This window comes from Mastomys coucha, unplaced genomic scaffold (assembly GCF_008632895.1).
Source record: "Mastomys coucha isolate ucsf_1 unplaced genomic scaffold, UCSF_Mcou_1 pScaffold23, whole genome shotgun sequence".
In the NCBI taxonomy this organism is placed as follows: Eukaryota; Metazoa; Chordata; class Mammalia; order Rodentia; family Muridae; genus Mastomys; species Mastomys coucha.
The window spans coordinates 59,408,295-59,430,344 of NW_022196906.1; the positions used below are offsets into that span (position 1 = coordinate 59,408,295).

General features: G+C 46.4%; 1 protein-coding gene across 5 annotated transcripts in view; it reads right to left on the minus strand.

Moving 5' to 3' along the window:
- Positions 1 to 14,180, minus strand: part of Slc24a1 (solute carrier family 24 member 1) — a 35,429-nt gene extending 21,249 nt beyond the window's left edge. For 4 of the 5 annotated variants that reach the window (XM_031345885.1, XM_031345883.1, XM_031345884.1 and 1 more), the window contains exon 1: positions 10,354 to 12,153. In XM_031345885.1, the coding sequence (XP_031201745.1) occupies positions 10,354 to 12,153 (1,800 nt within the window). Of the gene's footprint in view, positions 1 to 10,353; positions 12,287 to 14,039 lie in introns of those variants that run through there. The other variant, XM_031345881.1, reaches the window with a different exon arrangement.
- Between the last annotated feature and the right edge of the window lie 7,870 nt (positions 14,181 to 22,050).

Below are 22,050 nucleotides of genomic sequence, written 5' to 3' on the forward strand. Positions count from 1 at the left end.
GTAGCCTAGGTTAGCCTAGAACTCACTATACAGTCCAGGCTGGCCTTCGTGGTGACCCTCCTACCTCAGCCCCCTCTATGGAGTGCTTTGCAGAAGTAAACCACCATCTCCTAGATCCTACATTTGTCTGTCTGTGTGTTTGCCTGTCTATCTATTTTTACCATGCAGTGATCTTTTCGTGTAGCCATCTCTGGTCTCCTGACTCGTGGCTCTCAACAAAGGTAAGGAAGGTACAAAGACAGTCCCAGGTGGCCTGTGTCACTATCTTTAAGCACCAAGGTTACTCACAGTTGCCTTAGTGACTATCTTTACATTCCCTCTGCTTCCTTCATTGGCCACCAAGGTCCACCCACAATCTAAAGAGCTTCATTCTCTGTTCAGCTCTGAAAATACCACCTGACCACAGGCTACCCTCCCATCCAGTCCAGTCACTCTACTCGTGTACCGAACACATGCCATTGAGGGTGTGCCCTGGGCCATATAAGGGACTGTGTTGGTGGTTATGAGGAGAAAAGAGATGGAGGACATGGAGTTTGCATTCAGAAAGGAACTGAGACCTAGCACACAGATTCAAGCAAAGCAGAGTATGGGTCACAAGAAGAGAGGCCTAACTGGTGCTGCTCTGTGAGGCGCTCAGGAAGGCCTCCTGCAGTGAAGGGTAGGGAAGGCTTGGTGAGTGGCTGGTACGCATGTGTTAAAAAGAATGGCCGTCTAAGTGAATGCCACAGAGCTGAAATGACCAAGCTGAGTGTGAAGGGGAGCTGTGCACTTCAGTAAGCTCCTCTAATACTTTTGTGACACACCTGAGAGGTTATCGAGAAAGAGGTGGCGGTGCTGCAGCCACTGTCCCATTCACCTCACTGATCACTGCATGTCCACCTTGGCTTTCTCCCATCGAGTCCACTGGAGGCAGAGAAGTGCGGGCAGGCTACATTTCGGAATGGTTTGCTCTGTCCACAGAGAGCCAAGAGACTGATCTTTGCTCCACAGTGCACATCCCTAATGATTTTCTGCTGCTCAGATTTATTCCAGCTAAAATAACTCCCTGTGTGCTCCTGGGCAGTCTCAGTATGCATTTCTAGCTTTGCAGTCTTTTGTGGGGTGGTGGTGGGTGGTGGAGTGGTGTGGGTGGTGGGGTGGTGAGGTGGTGGTGGGTGATGGGTGGTGGGTGGTGGAGTGGTGGTAGGTGGTGGGGTGGTGGGGTGGTGGTGGGTGGTGGGTAGTGGAGTGCTGTTTAGCCCCTCCTCGCCTTGAATACTGAGTCACACTTATGCAACTCTCAGCCATTTCTTTTTTTTTTTAATTACTATATTTTGTTTATTATTGTTGCTTTCTGTGGGGGCTTGAGTGTGTGTGTATATGTGTGTGTGTGTATATGTGTGTGAGTGGATGTGAGTGTGAGTGTGTATGTGTATGTTTGTGTGTATATGTGAGTGTGTGTGTGTGTGCGTGTGTATATGTGTATATGTGAGTGTGAGTATGTGTGTGAGTGTGTATGAGTGTAAGTATGTTTGAGTGTGTGTGAGTGTGTGTGTGGGTGTGCATGTGTGAGTGTATGTGTATGTGTGTATGTGTATGTATGTGTATGAGTGTGTGTTTGAGTGTGTGTGTGAGTGTGTGTGTGCATGTGTGAGTGTGTGTGTATGTGTGTGTACATGTGTGTATGTGTATGAGTGAGTGTGTTTGACTGTGTGTGTGAGTGTGTGAGTGTGTATGTGTGTGCATGTGTGAGTGTATGTGTATGTGTGTACGTGTGTGTATGTGTTTGAGTGTGTGTAAATGTGTGTGTATGTGAGTGTGCATGTGTGTGTGTGTGTGTGTGTGTGTAAATCTGAAAACAACTTTGCAGAGTTGATTCTCTTTCCACTTTTTGTGGGTTCCAGGAATCAAACTCAGATCAACAGATTTTTATGTCAACCTTTTAAAAAACTATTTGTTTAATATTGATGAGTGTTTTTGTCTTCGCATGTGTATCTGCACCATGTGGGTCAGAAAGGGGTGTTGGACCCTGGAAGTGGAAGTAGTAGTGGCTGTGAGCACATTCTTCCGTCTGCCTTACAGTGCAAACCAGTGAGCCAGCAGGCCTAGGCTCAGGCTGCTCAGTTGGGCCTTCACTCTCTTGCCTCTAGAGTTTGTCTCTGCTCCTCTTCAGGTTTATTCTCCACCCCTCAGCCACAGTGACTTTCAAGTGCATCAGTCACACTGTGCCTCTCCTCTATGTTCTAGAACCCCACTGTCCCCTAGAGAGAGGGTCTCCTGCTCATCCACAGTGCGGCACTGAAAACAATTGGGTTCTCTTTTGTTCAGCTTAGTTTTGTTTTGAATTTTGACATAGTTTCGCTGTGCAGCACTGACTGGCCTGGAACACACAGAGATCTGCCTGCCTCTGCCTCCCAAATGCTGTGATAAAGAGCATGTGCCACCACACCCAGTCTGTGACTCATTTTAATAACCTACTTTTTTATTTTGAGACAGCCCTGACTGTCCTGAAACTCACTCTGTAAACCAGTCTGGCCTTGAACTCATGGAGATCCATCTGCCTGTCTCCTGAGTGCTGGGATTAAAAGTATGTGCCACTGACACCACCCAGCGAAATAACATAAATCCAGAGCCTCCCCACATCCAAACTTTGTTGTTGTTACTGTACTGGGGTATCAAACTCATAGATCAAACTTATCAGACCAGTGATCTACCACAGAGCTATCTTCGCATTTCTCTAGGTGTGCCCCTGCAATGCAATGGACATAAAGAGGTTAAAGCTGTTCTGCATTCTTTTTTGAATACTGAGTGCTCGGTGGGCATCTCACAGTTCCTTTCCTGCACTCAAGTGCTCAGCTGCTGGAGCTGGGACCACACTCTACACAGCGCAGCTGCAGTATCTTTCCTCACACACAGCCCCTTTCCCCTGGTCCAACCTCAGCACAGGACAACACCAAATTCCTTCAGGGCAGCCTCCGTATCCCACTTTACCAGACCTCCCCGACCATCTGTAGTACAAAGTCCCTCAACACTTGCCTTCACATTTCCTCATGATGCTGTAACTATTGGCTTTGACTCCTCCATCTTCCCCCTGCCCAAGGAGAACTTGTTGATGTGTTAGAATGGTGGGTCACGTCAGAACATACCACACACTAGACCCAAACAGTTCCACATGTAAGAGGTTTAATTGAGAGAGAGGGGGCAGTAGCAGAAAGAGAGGAGAGAGAGAGAGAGAGAGAGAGAGAGAGAGAGGAATGTTCCATATATATGTATATATGTATATATATGTGTGTATACATATACACACACAGACACACACACACACACGGGTTCTGACATAGTGGCCGCAGGTAAAGGTGGGAGATGAGCCTAATGGATTCTGGGAATATGGCAGCTGTTGCCCTGGCAACAGGTCTTGAGACCTGCCTATGCGATGCCATGTAACGTCATGGGCTTTGGAAGACCTGATGCTAACACTTGTTACTGTGTAGCTGATGAGGCTTAGGTTACTGGGCCTCTCTCCGTTTACATGCCTAATTTTGTAGAAGTGGTTTTATATTCTCCTTCTTAATAAGCATCAGGTACCACAAAGGCTGGACCAACTCCAGTCCCTCCATTAAGCTGAGCTCCCAGAGAGCCGGCAGGATATTTGATTTGTCACCGTATCACAGACCTGACAGGCCAAGACAGGGTCCTTTGCACCCTGCTCTTTCTCATCTCAGAGCTTTGGTCCTCCCTTGACTGACATTTGTTATCAACCCACAAATTCACACTTCACACCCAGGCCTGATGCCCCATCTTCAGGCTTCTGTGTGCAACCACTTCCTGGGCAGCCATAGAAGAGCCCAGACTCACCACTCCCAAGTAGAGTTCCTGAGTTTCCTGAACCGATTTTCATTTTCCCTCCGGGCTTCTCTTTCTTTGTGGCTGGATCACTCTCTGCTCATTCCGAAAATGGGCTGGATCATTCTCTGCTCATCACCATCCTTGATTTCTCCTGCCCTCTCTCCTCATTGCCAAGTTCGGACCATAATGTCTTCAGAACATCTCCATGGATGGACAACTGTGTGCATGCATGTGTGTATCTGTGTGCATGTATGATGCAGGTTCATGTGCCTTGGTTTTAGTATCCTGCATTCAACTGTGGTCCAGACTTCGCTGATGGAAAGCTCCAGAAATAAACAAATTGTAACTTCTAAACTGTATGGCGTTCCGAGTAGCTTGATGGACTCTGAGGCTGTCCCAGCCCATCCTGCCTGGGACATGAGTCATCTGTGTTCTGTGTGTCCATGGTATATTTGTTACCCACCCACCAGTCACTTAGTAGTTATCTGAGTAATCAGACCATCCTCGATTTGCAGTGTTTGCACTCAAACAACCCTTATCTTATTTAATAAGGGCTTGAAAGTACAAACATAATGATACTTAAAACTTAGCTATGCCAAAGAGAAGATCTATAAAGTAAACGTTATAAATTTTAGACCTGTCCAGTAGGGATCATGACATGCATCCCTTGTGGATAAGATGAGACTACGGTGTGCATATGCATGAATGCATGTGCACACACACATATACAGCTGGACAACTGGGTGCTCCAAACAGCTCCTAGTCAGGCTTGCTGCTACTCCTCCTTCTATTACTGTGCACCTATAATTCATTCTCTACACAGCAGTTTGGGGATGACTTCTGAAACAAGACTCTGATCATCTCTTCCTGTACCTCAAATGAAACCTAAACTCAGTATCCAATTCCCAGGTGCCCTATCCTCCCCTGGGATGCCCTGTACCAGTCTCCCTGCCCTGACCACTTACGGCACTGATGTGCCCTGCTCCTTCCAGCCCTGGGCCTTTGGGAGTGCTCTTCCTTCCTGCAGGAATGCTTGCCCAGTTCTATTCTAAAGCCCACTCTTTGGCCTCCCCTCAGGGAGGGTCCTCACTACCCTGTCCCCGTGCATTTTCCTCGAAGTAACTCCTCACGCTCCGAAATCCCCTTATTAACTACCACTCTCATTTCTTACAGTCACTTGTTGGGTTTATTCTCTGATCAGTTCAGGTGGTAGAGCACCTAGAATGCATGCTGTTCTTTGTAGAGAGCCATGAATATTACTTTGACATTTAACCCTATCATGTTCTATGGGAGAAAATATCACTGTGCTGTATGGATGCCTGAAATGCCTCTATAGGCACATGCATATCCATGGAAACAACAAGCAGTTGGAGTAGGCTTGTGTGGATGTTTGTCCTGTGCTATTAATAATTGCTTCTTGTGTCATCTGCTGGCACTGCCTGTTTGTTTCTAAAGTCTTCATCCAGTAATCCAAGGAAAGGAGTGCACTAGGCAAGTACTCTACCACTGAGCTGCAGCCCGGGGCTGGGGAAAAATGACTCAAAGACTGAGGATTCAGCTGGGATTAGTGTTGGAGGCCAGTGTGAGCTGTACCAATGAGAGAGAGAGAGAGAGAGAGAGAGAGAGAGAGATTCCTTCTATCTTATTCTGACAATTAGAAGGACATCAAGGATTAGTTAAACAGTTGAAGAACACCCCTCAGTCCAGCCAAGATGAGCTCTCTTAGAGCACAGTAGCTTCTCTGGAACCTAACATGAATGGGACCCACAGAGGTAGGAATGGCCAAGATGGCAGCTTTCTATCCATAGACTCCCCATTCTTCAGCAAGCAGCTGGCTATGCAGGCCACTGATATGACCCTTCAAGACAAATATCAACCCTGACAAGAGATAGGAAGACCATCCTCTGCAGACATGCCTGCTCTGCCTGGGTGTATCTTGCTGGTTGAAGAAGATTCCTACTGGGGAGAAAACAGGCCACAGTGTGTTCAGGATCAAGTGCCAGGCTTTTCCTCCGAGTCTCACATCCTGAGGAATTCTTTGGTGGAATGTAGCATGGGTTTCTGTTCCTTACACCCCTTTTTGCTATTGGCACTCTATAGGGCTCCTCTTCTGACCATGGCTGCTCCTTTCTGACTAAGCTCCTCACTTCATTGACTAAGCAATGAAGGGTCTGACACCCTTGGACGCCAATGAGTTCTCTGTAGAATGTTGGTTCTCTATGAGTACATATGGCTAAAGAAGTCCAGAGATTTGTAATCTGGGGCCAGAAACAACACATAAAGCGCTTCAACACCCAATATACAGTTTCAAAGAGAGCTAAATGAGACTGTTGACAGCCATGCAGACATTTACCGTTGCCAAACTGGGATCGTAAAAGGCACCTTACACCAGTGGATGTGAACCTGACAGCACTGCCTTAAGTGTCAAAAGAGACTCTAAAATACTGTCCATGGGCTGCTGAAATGGCTCAGAGGGGAAAGTCTCACGACCTGAGAGTCATCCCCCAGGACCCATGTGACAAAGAACCAGCTTCTCTGATCTCCACACATGTACTGTAGCATGTGAAAGCATGTAACGCACACACTAAATAGACGCAAAGGGGCTGGAGAGATGGCTCATCGGGTAAGAGCACTGACCGCTCTTCCAAAGGTCCTGAGTTCAAGTCCCAGCAACCACAGGGTGACTCATAACCACCCGTAATGAGATCTTACAACCGCTTCTGGTGTGTCTGAAGTCTGCTGCAGTGTGTTTATGTATAATAATAAATAAATCTTTGGGCCTGAGTGAGCGGGGCCAACCAGAGCAAGAGGGGTTGACCAGAGCGAGCAGAGGTCCTAAATTCAGTTCTCAACAACCACATAACCACATGAAGGCTCACAACCACCTGTACAGCTACAATGTACTCATACACATTAAATAAATAAATAAATAAATAAATAAATCTTTAAAAAAATAGACACAAAGATGTAAAAACTAAAGATATATATATGGATATGGATATATAGATATATAGATAAATAGATATATAGATGTATAGATATATAAATATATAGATGTACATATGACCAACACTAAATCATTTCTTTCTGGAAATAGTCTTAAATATTTTTTATTAGAATCACAGCTCCCAAGAAACTCCTTCATCTGATTCTATGTGCTCAGAACAGAAAGCAACATACAATGATTGCCCAGCTCCGAAACCTGCCCACACCTGTCTGGTGAAAGTTCAAGGCCCTCTGGGGGAGAACACCTACACATAACCATGCGGCCTCCCGGCTTACTCACTGTGGAGCTGTGTTGCTATTTACTTCCTAGCTACAGGGATGCCATCGAGCTGTGAAGGAGAGGTGCGGTACAGTTTGCAGAGCAGAAGGTTTTTAGTGCCCGGCTTTAGCGGAGTCTGCTGACACCTGTGCCATCATCCCATTCCCAGCAACATGATTTGTGGCTCCCACACAGGATTCTCTTCCTCAATGTTAACTGTATCCCTTACACGACCTTTCATCCAGGTACTTAACTAATAAACAGTGTGTAGAATTCCCATGAATCAGGGGATAGTTAGCAGGGTACTTGAGTTAAAACCCAAATATACTGATTCACCATCATCAACTATCACCGATGAGCTGTGTGTCTTTGGCCGGGTTAAGTGCCTACTCTGAGCCCCTGTCTCCTCATATGTAAGATAGGGATAACAGTCTAGTTTTGTAGAATTTAATAAATTGTTGCAAGGCAGTGGTGCATAGCTTTAATTCCAGCACTTGGAAAACTGGTGGATCTATGAACTCAAGGCCAGCAGCCTGGTCTACAGAGTTCCAGGACGGTAAAGCTTACACAGAAAAACTGTCTCCAAAAAGAAAGAGAGAGGGAGAGGGGGAAGGGGAGGAAGGAGGGAGAGGGGGGAGGAGGAAAGGAGAGAGGGATTGTAAAGGCACATGTATATGGAATGACCCCTCATAAGCATGGATCCCTTCCTACGCCTCCCTTTCGCTGAACAGGAATCCAGTCCGGAAACTGGCCTTGAAGAAACTGAACCAAATACATTCAGAATAAGACTCTGGGCTCAGACTTTGGGACACACGGCAATGCTAAAGCAGATAGTGCAGAGGAAGGGGAAGGAGTGGATGTCTTTTTTCTCTCCTGTGTTTCTCCCCTTGCTTGGACAGGGCTTCACCGCACTAGCTCTGCTCCATGGCTCCCAGCATGCCTTGCCCCATTTCTCTCTAGACTTCTCAATTTCAGAGCCATAGCTGATGGAGAAGGCCCAGTTTCTCTGAGCCCTGTCTTCTCCATCAATGTTTAACTAGTGGGACCCATTGACCCAGGAGAGCCACTATCCAGTGAGAGGGAGGAGAGGGAGAGGAAGGAGAGAGGAGGTTGCTTTCATGGTTTCATAGATAAGGAGAAACATTTTACAGGCCAGGAATATGCTTACCACAAAGATTGAAAACCAGTGTGGTTTGCTACACCAAAGATTGAGTTTGCTGAGAACTACTTTATGGATCAATGCAGCGGCTTGTCCTCTCCCTGATGGTGAGATATGGCATAACTTAGTCCCTCTGACCAGATCATAACTGTGTGATCAGATCGTAGCCAGTTAAATTCAGACACAAAATAGGGTGGTTTGCTCTCTCCGTAGCTAAGAATGGAACTGTAAATCATCTTTAAACAGCTATAGTTTTGAGTTATTTATACTTATTCTTACATTATTCATGGCACGTCCATACATTAAATACTGCTGGATTTTACCTTCAAGTATAGTTAGTAATTCAACATTTCATTAATAATACTGTCAATTAAAAATCCTACTGAATTAGTTTCAACACAGAGTTAAGAACACAGTTTCAATCAGCCCCTGCTTACTGCTTGGCAAAACAGCTGCTACTATTGGTCCTGGACGATTAAGTTGGACAAATTCTCTATTAATATTATGGGGTTTGCATCACTCACTTAGCGAGCTTTGCTTTGCTGGCCTTACTCAACTGCAGGAGAAATTTCAGAGTGTGTTGAGGTTCATAGAAAGCAGAATCATTACAAAGAACCAGGAGGCAGGTCAGAGCGGGGTTGAACACTGTTGCCCTGATACACACCAGGGATTTTCCTCAGAGAAGCCAGGACTTCATAATGAGGCCTGTCCATGGAGGCTCCTGCTTCCTCGGCTTCAATGATGCAGCAAGGAGTCACCCTCTCTCTAAGCCCATGGCTTCCTAGAGGAGCAGCCTGACAGGAAACAGCGGTGATTAGGGAGTCAGACAGTAGTTCTGACCCAGCCAGCACTGTGACCCCGGGCAGGACTTTCCCCCTGTCTGTGCCCTGTGTAAATGATAAATGGAGGAATGACCACTGTGCCAGGGCTTGTCAGAACTGGATTCATCTGGACTCAGACATTGTCATAGAAGTCAGAGTTAGACAGAACCTTTTGGTGATTAAGTGGACTCTATCATTTACCCTAGAGGCTGGGAAAGGGTTGAGAAGAGATCTGTCTGGGGAATTCCATTAATTGAAAAGTGGCATCAGATCAGAACTCAGGGGACCTGGCTTTTGGTTCCATGCTCTGACCAAAACATGGTGTTACTTCAAAACCTCTAAAGGAAGTAGTATAATCCCTTGCCTCCTGTTGCAGAGATTGACGGACATCCTGTCCACTCATCAAAACTGCTAGGGATTAAGTAGCTAGATCTTATGCTCTTTGCACGAAAGAATCTGCTCCCACTAAAAACTATGAGCCAACCTTTACCCAGAATCATCCTCCAGGAACAGGAGAGATAGGGGTCCGTATTTAGGATTTGCTTTCATAGGTCACCTCCCCAATATGATGGCATCTTTCAAGTCACTGAACCATCCAATGAATTTAAGCAGGAAAGCACCCCAGGGTGGGAGTGGGGGGAAACTTGGAGAAGCCCCAGCATTGGCATATCTGACATCAGGTCTCCAGTACATACAAACTGAAGGCTCTGCCCTGGGGGCTGGCTTGTCATTGAGTGAGTGGGGCTCCCCTCATCTCTAATATTAAATGGAAAAAAAAAAAGCCCTCCCTTCCCAGACTTCACCTAAGCCACATGCTTTCCCAAGTCCAGCCTGTGGACATACTTGAAAATAATGGGGCTACCTAAACTCTGAACTCCCTGTATTCAGAAGAGATTAGCATTTTTTTTCCCACCTGCCCAGCTATCTCTCTTTTCTTCCTCCAAAACTGACTCAAATGGCATTTCCAGACACCCATCAGGCCGAGCTGGATTCAAATCATGATTCCACTGCCTGCTTTACCCTGTGACCCTGGATGAAGGTTTTAACTTCTCTTCCAGCTTCAATTTCTTTCCTAAAGAATAAGGATCATAACCATGACCTGTATTTTGGATAGTTGGGGTAGAGCCATGGTCACAGAGCACAGGCATGCTGGAAATAAACAGCCAGGGAAAGGGAGCATCTGCCTCTGGCAGTCTTGCTCTCTGTTCTTTCTTTAGTCCTTAGCTTCCTCCTGCCCTTTCATACCAAAGATGCCTGGGAAAACTGGAACCAGACTGCCTTACCTTGCTGAGGTCTCCCAGGGCCATGACTTTGGCTACTGGCCTCCTGCTAAGCTGCTCCTTCACCCAGAGCTCAATCTGTTTGTTCCACTTCATGGTGAACACATAGAGAGCGTAGGCCAGCAGCAGCAGCAGGCTCTCCCACCAGGCAATAAGACTGTCCAGGAAGAAGACAATGAGCATGGACAAGTCAAGGATGTAGAAGGAGACGTCTCGGAACAGGGGCCACCAGGTGAGGTTGAGGATCTCCCGGGAGAAGAGGGCACAGGTGCCGATGACAAAAAGGATGTTGAACACAGCAGAGCCCACGATGGTACCAATACCCACATTGCTGTGGGAGATAAAGACACCAATGAGAGAAGTGAAGAGCTCTGGGGCCGAGCCTCCAGCAGCCATAAATGTGGCCCCTGCCACATCCTCGGAGATCTGCAGCTTGTCTGTGATGACTCCCAAGGCTGGGACAAAGTACTCATCGCACACGATAGCCAAGGCCACAAACACATACATCATGCCGAAGATGTGTAGGGCCACCCAGCCCTGTCGTCGATCCTCCACACTGAACAGGTCTGGGGGATACTCTGCCTTGGGGTGGAGGTTTGGCCAGCCAGGTGGCAAAGCCGAAGGACTGGAACCTGGTGCCTCTGGGAACAGGATGCTTGTCATGCTCGGAGATGGGATCATGGGTACAGCTGGGGCTGGCTCCACCACCACACAGCGGTGCACCTGTGTGGTCACGGTTGCCTTGCCTTTGGGAGTTACTAGGGTGCTGTGTGCTCTGGAAGCTCTCTTTTCCCTGTTGGTGGTTGAGGCAATTCTAATGGCTGGTGCACTGGTTCTGGGCAAGGGATTGCTAGTTCTCCGGGCAGCAGTAGAACCTTCAATGGTCACTGGGATGCTACCCATCCTGGCGCCTACTGTCATTTGCTCCTCAGAGGTGGCAGAGGTGTGCTGCGGGACTGCCCCCTGGGGAGTGGTAGAGCTGTTTCTTCCTCCTCTTCTAAGACTTTCCAGAGTGTTCTTTTCTACCAAACTTGGAGAAGTCACGAGGTTTGTTTCTACTTCACGTGTTAAGAAAGTCGGGGTGTTCAGAACCATTCTCTTGAGAGAAGCTGCCGTGGTTTCTCCTGCTGTTCTCTCAGATCGGGGCTCCAACATCCTGTAGGTTGCCATGGTTTCACTGGCTCTTTCTGTTGAGGTGGGGCGGAGGGTGCGTGGTGCATCTGCTGGGGATGGGGTACCTGTCCTTCCTTTTTCCCTGGCGTGAGTTGGGCTGGAGTTCTTCCTTTCTCCCCTGGGTTTTGGTGTATAGCTTTTTACTCTCTGTCTGCCTGAAGTCCAGATGAAGTGACTTGGTGCTCTGCTAGGTGTGGGTGGGATGTTTTCTTTTTGTCTTCTTGTGGCAGCTGTTGTAGGGCTATCATTGTTCTTTAGTGATGTTGGAGGGATCTTGGTTGTTCCAGGTGGATTGGGGGTGTCCTCCATCGCTATGCTAGGTGCTGCTTCATCCATGATCACTTTGTCTTGGGCTGCTAGCATCTCATCTTCCACTTCAGAGCTAGCTTCTGGAGGGTCACTGCCCACCACTGTCATCTCATTGTTGGGGAGGTCCCTGATGGCCAGTTTAATAGGCTGCTGGGAAGAGACTTTTGTCCACATTGAGGGGGGATTCTGGGGTCTCCTCAGGTGCTGATAAGTGGAACCAATGATCAACATTCCCAGGAGAAAAAGGAGGCGACTCCAATGAAGCCTCTTTGGTCGGAGTAACCGCCTCTCCTGTGTCCCCATCCTGATCAGTTTCCCCATGATGGCCAGTTATGTCTGGTTACAGTTGGCCTCTCATCCTGTCCAGGGAAAGGCGCCCGAGGCTGCTCTGGGATTCATGTTAGTAATCAGGAAAGATTTCTCCATGAAGCCCGGCCTGGGGGTATCCACAAACCTAGAGGGAAAGAGGAGTTATTTACCTTCTTCTGAGATCTAGAACTCTCTTATCCAGAAAGGTAGAGTGATGGAGGTCCCAGGGACACAAAGCACCAATCAGGTCTGAGACCTTGTTCTGAAGAAGCCATCCACTCCTCCCCTCCACTCCAGGGTGAAATGCCTGCTCTCAGGAGACAGTATTCTGTGGACATGCCAGCAGTCCACATTTCTGAGTGAGTCCTGGGGACTTTGTAGATTCTCTGTGTCTTTCCTGGCTCTCCCTGCGCCCCTCAGGCACAAGCCTACGTGGATGGGAGCTCAATAATCCATAACTTAGGCCCAGGACACAAATCTCAGCTTCTCAAAGGCAACAAGGAGCTAGAGTGGCATGCTTTCAAAGTATAGATAGCAAGAGAAAGCAGTGGATGGTATCTCTGAGTACATTAGCCAAGTGAGGCTCTGCCTGCTCATGTGGGTTAGTTTTGCTGTTGGGAGCTGGGGTTTGTTTTAAACTCTTTTAAAATTCTTATACTGTCTTATCCAGAGAGGACATGGGGCTTTCTTATTGAATGGTGTGGGTTGGTAGAAGGAAAATGAAAACTGGAGCCAAAGGCCAGGACTCTGTGCTCTACTGCCTACCAGCTGTGTCATCGGAGCAGGCTAACCTTACTGCCTCCACCATGGCATGGATGTTGTTGGTTATGCAAAACCAAACTCTGGAAGGATATCTGGGGAAGGGAAACTGAGGACCACAGGTCAGGGGGACTTTGTTTTCACTGTATATTTAGCTAGATTATTTTACCATGTGGATGCCATAAATGTGAATTTTAAGACAGGGTTTCATGGAGCCCAGCCTGGCTTTGAACACAATATGCAGGCAAGGATGTCCTTGAGCTTTTTATCCTCCAGCCTAGTCTCCCAAGGGCTGGGATGAGCACGTGCCACCATGTCCACTTCGTGCAGTGTCTGGGAATTGATCCCAGAACTCTACATATTCGGGGTGAGCACTCTACCAGTTGAACTATATATATCTCAGCACATTTAAGGTTGATTTATTTGTAGGAATATTAGCCATACAAATAGTAATGACACTGGGTTACAAGAATTCTGAGAGACCAAACACAAATAAAGTCTATGAAAAACATTAGACAGACTCAAGAGCCCCTGGGGCTTAGTTTTATAAATGCAAGAGGAAAGACCCTCAAAGAAACCTTGTTTTATAAAGAACCTGAGACCCAAGCCTGGCAAATATCCATTAAATCTCCATGTCCAAAGATATTACACAACAATTATTTTAAAATGCCTGGCTTTGAGGAGGATAGTAATATCTCAGAAGAGGAGGATAGTAATATTTCAGAAGTGGGCCGAGTAACTCATAGTTCTTTCTCTCCAGGACAACTCCTGTGAGACCCTAAGAGGAGAACAGGTGTGCTTCGTTTAACTTCACACAGCTCCAAGGGACCCAGACACGAGCCTGAAGCGAGTCTCCCAGGCTTTTTGTAAACCACACTAACTGGAAAATGTCAGTGTGCCAGCTGAGAATATCAGAGCAGAACCATGAAATGAATATTATAAATAAGCTTCCTCTTTTGCCCTTGCTTACCCTGACCTTTCCCTATCTTCCCCCAGCACCTTACCCTTGCCATGAATGCAGCCCACACGCACCTCCTACAGGAATTCTAGAGGGTCTCTCTCCTTCCCCTGCACGTGTTGAGGAGAGCTGAGCTAGTGCCTGGCTGAGCCTTCCTACCTAAACTAAGCACATCATTTACCTTCAGACCTTGACATCTGTGTCTTCCAAGTTCGGTAAACTTGTCAGAATCCGGGATCTCAAATAGTAGGTCTAAAGTGGAACCACAGGGAACACCCCATTCTCCTCCTGCCAGCTCCCCCAGGAATCCTAATTCAAGGGTTGAGTATGAAGGGCATGTCAGGGGACGCATATCCAATCCTGCCTAATACCCGCCTCCTCTAAGAAGCTTATGGGGCATTGTACAAGTTCTGGGCCCCAGAGCCTCAGAACAAACTGGAGGGGGTAGACTTTTCACCAGGGACACAGAATAGACTCTTCATGGGACCACCCCCCACCAGAGTCAGTAAGGGAACTTCTCAAATTTATTACTAAGCTATAGGAATTCAAGGCCATTTAGGGCTTGCATGCTTAGATGGGAAGAAAAATATGGAAGGAAGCAGAAAGCTCTGAGTAACCAAGAGAAAGTACGTGGGGCTTAAGCAATCAAAAGACATCAGCACCAGGCTCCACTGGCTACTGTGGGAGTCTAACCATAAGTGTAAATGTGGAGACAGTAGCACCCATCCTACCTAGACGTAGGGTGAGTATGAAAATCAGGTTGAAACTGAGGGGCTGGGAGGAAAATACTCAGCAGACTTGAAGGCATTTCAGAATGTATTTTATTAAGCCAAAAGAAAACCCTTAGGGAATCATGCTGGGACATCACAAGGTACTGAAGATGTTGGCTCCTGAGCCTCTTGAACCTCTAGCCCACATTTTGTCTTAGCTCTGCCCACAGTTACCTGGCAATAGCCAGGTATGCCTGACTCACTATAAAAGGAGCTGCTTGCCCCCTCTGCTCTCTCTTGCTCTTGCTTTCCTGCTCCTGCTCCTGCTCTGTCCTCTTGCCTACCTACATACACACAAACACACACACACACACACACACACACACACAACCACTACCACATGCTCATGGCTGGTCTCTTCTCTCTTCCTCTCTCCCCTTCTCTCTCTCTTTCTCTCTCTCTGTCTCTGTCTCTCTCTCTCTCTCTCTCTCTCTCTCTCTCTCTCTCTCTCTCCCTCCCTCCCTTTCTCTACCTCCACTACCCTCTTAACTCCTCTCCCCATGCCCTGAATAAACCCTATTCTATACCACGTGGCTGGTCCCTTAGGGGGAAGGGATGCCTCAGCATGGGCCCGCCGAGGCACCCCCTTCCCCCACACCTGACTACTCCTCCACTAAATATATCCCCTCCTCTCTTTATCTTTTTATTAAACACATCACTGATCACTGTGGCAGTCTGGGTCCTGTGCCCTGCAGCCTTGTCAAGCACTAGGCAGAGTCAGATGAATCTGAGACACTGAGAGAGCATGTGTGCCTGTTCCTCTAACTCTGTCTAGCGCTTACCAGCTGCCTGCCCCACCTTTCCTCCTTTTCCATGTGTGCACGAGTGGCTGCTGCTTTAATCTGCCATAGCAGGTAATCCCTCCCAGCCTCACATCTACCCCATGTCCCCTGGAGTATCCTAGAAGAATGAGCGGTAACTTGCTTCCTCTGCCGAACCTGCAGGGGCACCACAGCTGGTGGAAGAGCGAGATAGATCTCTGTCCAGCAGTGACACCTGATGCCTTTGCCTAGGGAAGGAAGGTGACCTCTAACAGTCACCTGAACCAGGTTCACCTTTCCTTTTTTTCAACTTTCTGTCTGGCCCACAGAGACAGAGAAGGGAACACAATTGACAAAGGGACTTCCCTTTTCTTCTATTTTAAAGTGTTATTTTATAGTGCAGAGCATTCAGAAAAGAAAGTCCCCAGGAAAGAGATCCCTTTCTCTCACATCCTCAACAGTGTTAACCAGTTCTTGCTAGTGTCTAACCCACATTTTACTTGATAGAAACTACTCTAGTTCCTTCTGTCCTTTCCTCATGAAATTGAAGCACCTTTTGAAATTCAGTGGACTGTAAGTTTTCAGTTTGCCTAGGAATACAGCATCATGTGCACTAGTCCTGGGAGTCTGGACTGACTTCTCTGAGCAGAGATATATGTAAGTAGCGCTCTGGTCTGTAGGAGGAGGGAGATATTGACACTACCGGGTTGACAGGGTTGTCCTGAGAATCAAGCGTTTACTATATGAGGCATGTTAACAGTACCTGGCGCTGCAGTTGTTATTACTTTGCTTGTAGGAACCATAGGCTACCAGCTGCTGGGACTGTAGATAGATGTCAGAGAGGGCAGCGGATCCCCACACAGTCCATCATGACAACTCATGACAACTCTGTATTGTGTCCTTGTGAGTCTGATCAATGTCTGCCTCTGACTCTCTTAATGACCCAGGAACTCTAAGAGGACAGGACCTTTGCTGTCTTAGTTTTTGCTGAATCCCCAGAGCTCAGAGCAATGCCTGCTGCCCAATATATTGATTTTGAGACCGAAAAAAAAAAAAGTATAGGAGGAACAACAACAACATGAACTAACCAGTAGCCCCAGAGCTCCCAAGGACTAAATATACCACCAACCAAAGAATAAACATGGTGGGACTCATGGCTCCAGCTATATACGTAGCAGAGGATGGCCTAGTCAATCATCAATAGGAGAAGAGGCCCTTGGTCCTGTGAAGGCTCTGTGCCCCAGTGTAGGGGAAATGGGAGAGGGTGAGTTGGTGAGCAGGGAGAGGAGGGAGGGGATAGGGTTTTTTTTTTTTCAGTTTTTTTCTCTCTATATCTATCTCTATCTCTCTCTTCTCTCTGTCTCTCTCTGCCTCTTGCATATAGATCTATGCTCTCAGGAAAGGGGAGAACATTTGAAAAGTAAATAAAGAAAATATCTAATAAAAAAAAGTATATCCAGCCAGGTGCATGCCCATAATTCCAGGACTAGGGAGGTGAAGGCAGGAAGATCAGGAGTTTGAAGTCAGCCTTGGTTACACAGTGAGTTAAAGGCCAACCTGGGTCACATAGTGATAATCTACCTCAAAAAAACCAGAAAGTTATCATAGGATGTGGAAGGCTGAGGTGGGGTTCGGAGGCCTGACCTACACAGAAAGAGGAATGATATTCAAAGACTTTATGGGCTTTCAGTGGGCTGAGAAAGACAGCACCTCTGAGAGAGGGAAGTTCACCCACTTTCTCTACAGATCCTTCCTTTTTATCCTCTCCTCTGGAACAGGGTGGCAGGACAGACAAGAGCTCTGACCCTCACAATAAACTCACTGAAACCTCACCAGCTAGAGAAGCCAGGGCTTCAAGGCTTAGCAGAGTAGCAGTGGGGCTTCTCCTTGTCCTTTCCTACCCTCTGCTAGAGCAAAGGAGGGATCTCATGTGGAGTATTTGTGGACAGGGTTATTTACCTATTTCTGAGTCTACCTCAGGAATTGCTATTGTGATTTGAATGAGAGTGGCCCCCATAGGCTCATGTATTTGAATGCTTGGTCCCCAGTTGGTAGAATTGTTTAGGAATGATTAGGAGGTGTGGCCTTGTTGGAGGAGGTGTGTTACTGAGGCAGGGGATAGAGCTTTGAGGTTTAAAAAGCCAATGCCATTTCCAGTTCTCTCTGTCTCTGTCTTCTGTCTCTCTGTCTTCTGTCTTCTCTCTCTCTCTCTCTCTCTCTCTGTCTCTCTCTCTCTCTCTGTCTCTCTCTTCTCTCTGTCTCTGTTTCTCTCTCTGCCTCTTTCATATGGATTTATTTACTGCTCCAGCACTAAGCCTGCTGCTATGGTCCCTGCCATGATTGCCATGGATGTTAAGCAACCCTCTGGAACTATAAGCCCCCAATAAACCCTTTTATACGCCATGGTGTCTTCACAGCAATAGAAAAGCAAGACAACTTCCAACTGCATAATCACTTGCCCCATGGAGAGTGGATACAATCCATCAAGGACTACAATGCAAAAGGCCTTCATACCTGGGCAAGAAGAATTCCTTCTACCAGCTCTAGCAGGTATTAGTGGGGATTCCCAGGAATGTGGCTGCCCGCAGAATGAATGGCACACTGAGAGATGCTCCAGTGTTAACCACTCAAAAGTATTAAGAGACTTTTACACAGGGCACTGTGTAACCACCTATAAAGTAGTGAGTCTGACCAAGAACACGTCTCCTAGAGCCTTGTATCCTCAGGCTTCTCGTTCATGGGACCAGGAACACAAGAGTCCACACAGGATCGCTCCACACTACAATGAGAGGAGCCATGGAAAAGCACACGCATCAGTCAGGCACTGTAACTGCACAGCTTTTTTTTTTCCGGCCTTTGGCTTTTTTTTTTTTTTTTAATGTTATTGTGTGAAGGGATTTTAAATGGGGATGGAGAAACGGCTCACCAGTTCTCACCAGTTCTCACCAGTTTAGAGTGAGCACTACTTTCATAGGTACCTGAGTTCGTCTGCAAGCAACTATGTTGTAGCTGGTTATCAACTACCTGTAACCCTAGCTCTGGGCATCTCATCTGGCCTTTGTAGCATATGCATGTACCCACACCCAGAGACATAGACACATAATTACACATACATAAATCTAAATAAGTAAATAAAAATGTAGAATATTTAATATTGCATGTATTGATGTGTCTGTGTGGACACAAGAGTGTCACAGTGTATGTGTGTGAAGGTCAGAGAACAACTTGTGGGAGTCTGGTCTCTCCTTCCACCATGGGGTTCCCAGGGATCGGACTCAGGTTGCTGCCCTTAATGACAAGAGCTTTTTACCTATCTCACTGGCCCACAAAAACTAAAATGTAAAAACATGGTGGTGTGGTGGATACTTTTATTTCAACTTGACACAAACTAGAGTCATGAGGGGGCCCCAACTGAGAAAATGCCTCCGTAAGGTAAGATCTAGCTGTAGGGCAAGCCTGTAGGGCATTTTCTTAATTAGTGATTGATGAGGGTAGGGCACTGCATACACCAGAGGTTGTGAGCTGCCTGACGTGATTGCTGGGAATTGAACCTTAGTCCTCTGGAAGAGCAGCTGGTGCTCTTTTCCCCTGAGCCATCTACCCCACTCCTTATTTCGCCTTATGTACTTTTTCTTTTAAAGATGATACTAAGGTTTCACAAGACTGAGTAGCCACACTGATGAGGTGAGTAGGAGCCAAGATCAAAAGGACCTTTAAAAAATGGAGACTTTAAGACACTTTTCAAAAAACAGAGTGTCCTGAGGAAAGAGATTCAGTTCTTTTTCTTACAGAAATGTGGTAATCGCCAATTTCTCTGCTCCCACCCCAAAAGACCCCTTCAGTTTCTGCCTGTCTTCTTTCCATATCTAGCATCACATGAGACTGGCAGGGGCTGGGGGCTGTCCAGCAGTGCATAAGGCAAGGTCCTGTTTACAAAGTAAAGAAGTTCACTGGAATTGAAAATGTATAAAAGCATTTCTTTGTTCCGTGAGTCTGTCTGTGACTTTAGAATAGAGAGAAGCTTTGTCACTTTCTCAAATGCTCTGAGAAAGACTGAAAGAGGATTGAGAGCAATTAAAGAAAGAGGCCACAGTCTCTTCGTGAAGCACACTGCCTGAAGAAAGAGGCACAGAGGAGGAGCCTGGCGTTAGAGCCTTCAGAGGCATAGCAATAATTTCTAGGTTTGGGGGCTGGGTGGATGGCTGTGACGTGCTTGTGCACAAACATGAGGACCCAGATTTGGGTCCCCAGCACCAATATAAAAATACAATGTGATAACACAAGTCTGTGACTCCAGAACTGGAGAGTCATGTAAATGTCTTCTGGGAGCTCACTAGTCAGCCAGTCTTGCCAGCAGTGAGCTCTAGGCTCAGTGAACCATGCCATCTCAAAAACATTACATGGAGAGAAACTGAGGATGGCATCCCATGTCAACTTCTGGCCTCCAGATATGTACATTCCACATATGTAAATATATCACGCACACCAAGATTTCAATGTTAGATTTCAATGCTCCGAAGAAACAAAACATTTAAAAAGCAGAGTACATGAGATGACTGGATATCTGAAAGCTAACTGGAGGATAATAAAGGTTTATTGTTAATTATTTTAAATTTGATAGCAGCAGTATAATTATGATTTTTTTAAAAGAAAAAGTTCTTATTTGGGGAGATTTGGAGGGGATGGTTCAGCAGTTAAGAGCACTGGCTATTACAGAGGACAGGGTTCTCAATACCCACATGGTAGGTTGTCACCACCTGTAACTCCAATCCCAGTGGATCTGACACACTCTGCTAGTCTCTGCAGTTTTGTCTCTCCTCTGTAAGATGGAAATGGGATCCCTTGAGCAAATTGCCTAGCTGGCTAGGCAAACTGGGAGCTCTGTGCTTGATTGAGGTACTATGCCTCAAAAAGAATAAGGTGGAAAGCCACTGAGGAAGATGCCTGACATCACCCTTGGGCTTCAATTCCACACACACTTGTAAAAACATGTATTCGTGCGTATACAGCATACCACATGTACACATGAAAAGGATAAAACAGATGAAAGTTCTTATTTATAGAGCTATATACCAAAATGTTTCTGGACAAAATGTTAGCTGTCTGGGATCTCTGGCAAAATATTATGCTGGGAAGAAGTAGGATGTAAATGAAATAAAATTGAAGATTTGAGTTAGCAGTTGACTGGTGAAGGGGAATTTGCTATGCTATTCCTCTATCTTTGTGTGTGTTTCTCTGTAGTCTTTTTCTTTTGGGGAGTCTGGGGGAGGGGTCTCACTATGAATCCCTGGATAGCCTGAACTCAACATGTAAATTAGGCCATCCTGGACCTGCCTCCCAGATACTAAGATTAAAGGTGTATACAGCACCAAGCTGGCTTTTTTTTTTTTTTTTTTTTTTTTTTTTTTTTTAAGATGGGGTTTCATGTAGACCAGACTGGTTCTGAAGTTAAGGAAGTCCATCTGTAGTTGAATTTCTGATCTTCTTGCCTCCACTTCCTGAGTGCTAGAATTGCAGGAGAGCACCACCAAGCCTTATTTATGCAGGACATGGGACTCAGGGCTTTGTGCACACTAAGCAAGCACTCTACCATTGAGCTACACCTTCACCTCCAGAAAATTTCTTGACATTTTTATTTTGTTGGTGGTGGTGTTTTGTTTTTAAAAAGAGGGTTGGCCCAGCAGTGGTGGTGTACGCCTTTAATCCCAGCACTTAGAAGGCAGAGACAGGCAGATTTCTGAGTTCAAGGCCAGCCTGGTCTACAGAGAGTTCCAGGACAGCCAGGACTATACAGAGAAACCCTGTCTTGAACTGCCCCTCCCCCCCCCCAAAAAGAGAGGGTCATATCTCGGATTTCACTAGACTTCTACTTCGGTGGAAACAGTGTAATGAAGAACTGGTAGGGCAGAAGGGAAGAGGGTGGAGCTTGGGCAAGAATTAAGAATTGGTCAGAACCAGGCTAGATGCAGCAAGAAGGATGATGAAGGCTAAGAGCCAGCACCGATATGTAAGAGGGGAGGGGAGAATGGAAGAGGGAAATGAGTCCATGGCTCCCCCTCTCTCCCTCTCTTTCCACTTTTTCCGTATTCATTACTTACCCTTCCTGTCTGTACATGAAAATCTCATCTTAGGGACTCATTGAACAAACCATAAAATTCCAGTTTGGTTCACGGGGCACAGGAAACTACATTTTCAACAAGTGCCCCAGGAAACTGGATATATATCTAGAACTCCCTGTGAGCCCCTGAAGGGGGCTTGCATTTTACACTAAGCTCCATTTTACAAGCACACTATGACCAAACCACTCCACCTTTTCAAAGCCTGTGTCATAGGAGTTCACTATTTTAAGTCAAGAAATAAGAGGTGAGATATTACAAAAGTGATGTTATTTATTGGTTTCCTTTAAAGTACCTGTGGGAACATGTAAATACTGGGGATCTTTTGTATGGGAAAGAGACTTATCAGTCAGCTAAGGCTTGAAAGGCATCTCCTTGGAATTACTCTGTCCCTTGTCATCGATGTTCTGACTTTGATATTCTGACTTTATCATCATTGAACAACCTGATTTGGAGGCAATCATGGCTCCACTAAAATGACAAAAGTACCAAAGCTTGTAATGGTTGCCCTGAGTTACATGGTCTTCTCTCCATGGCTCTGTCTT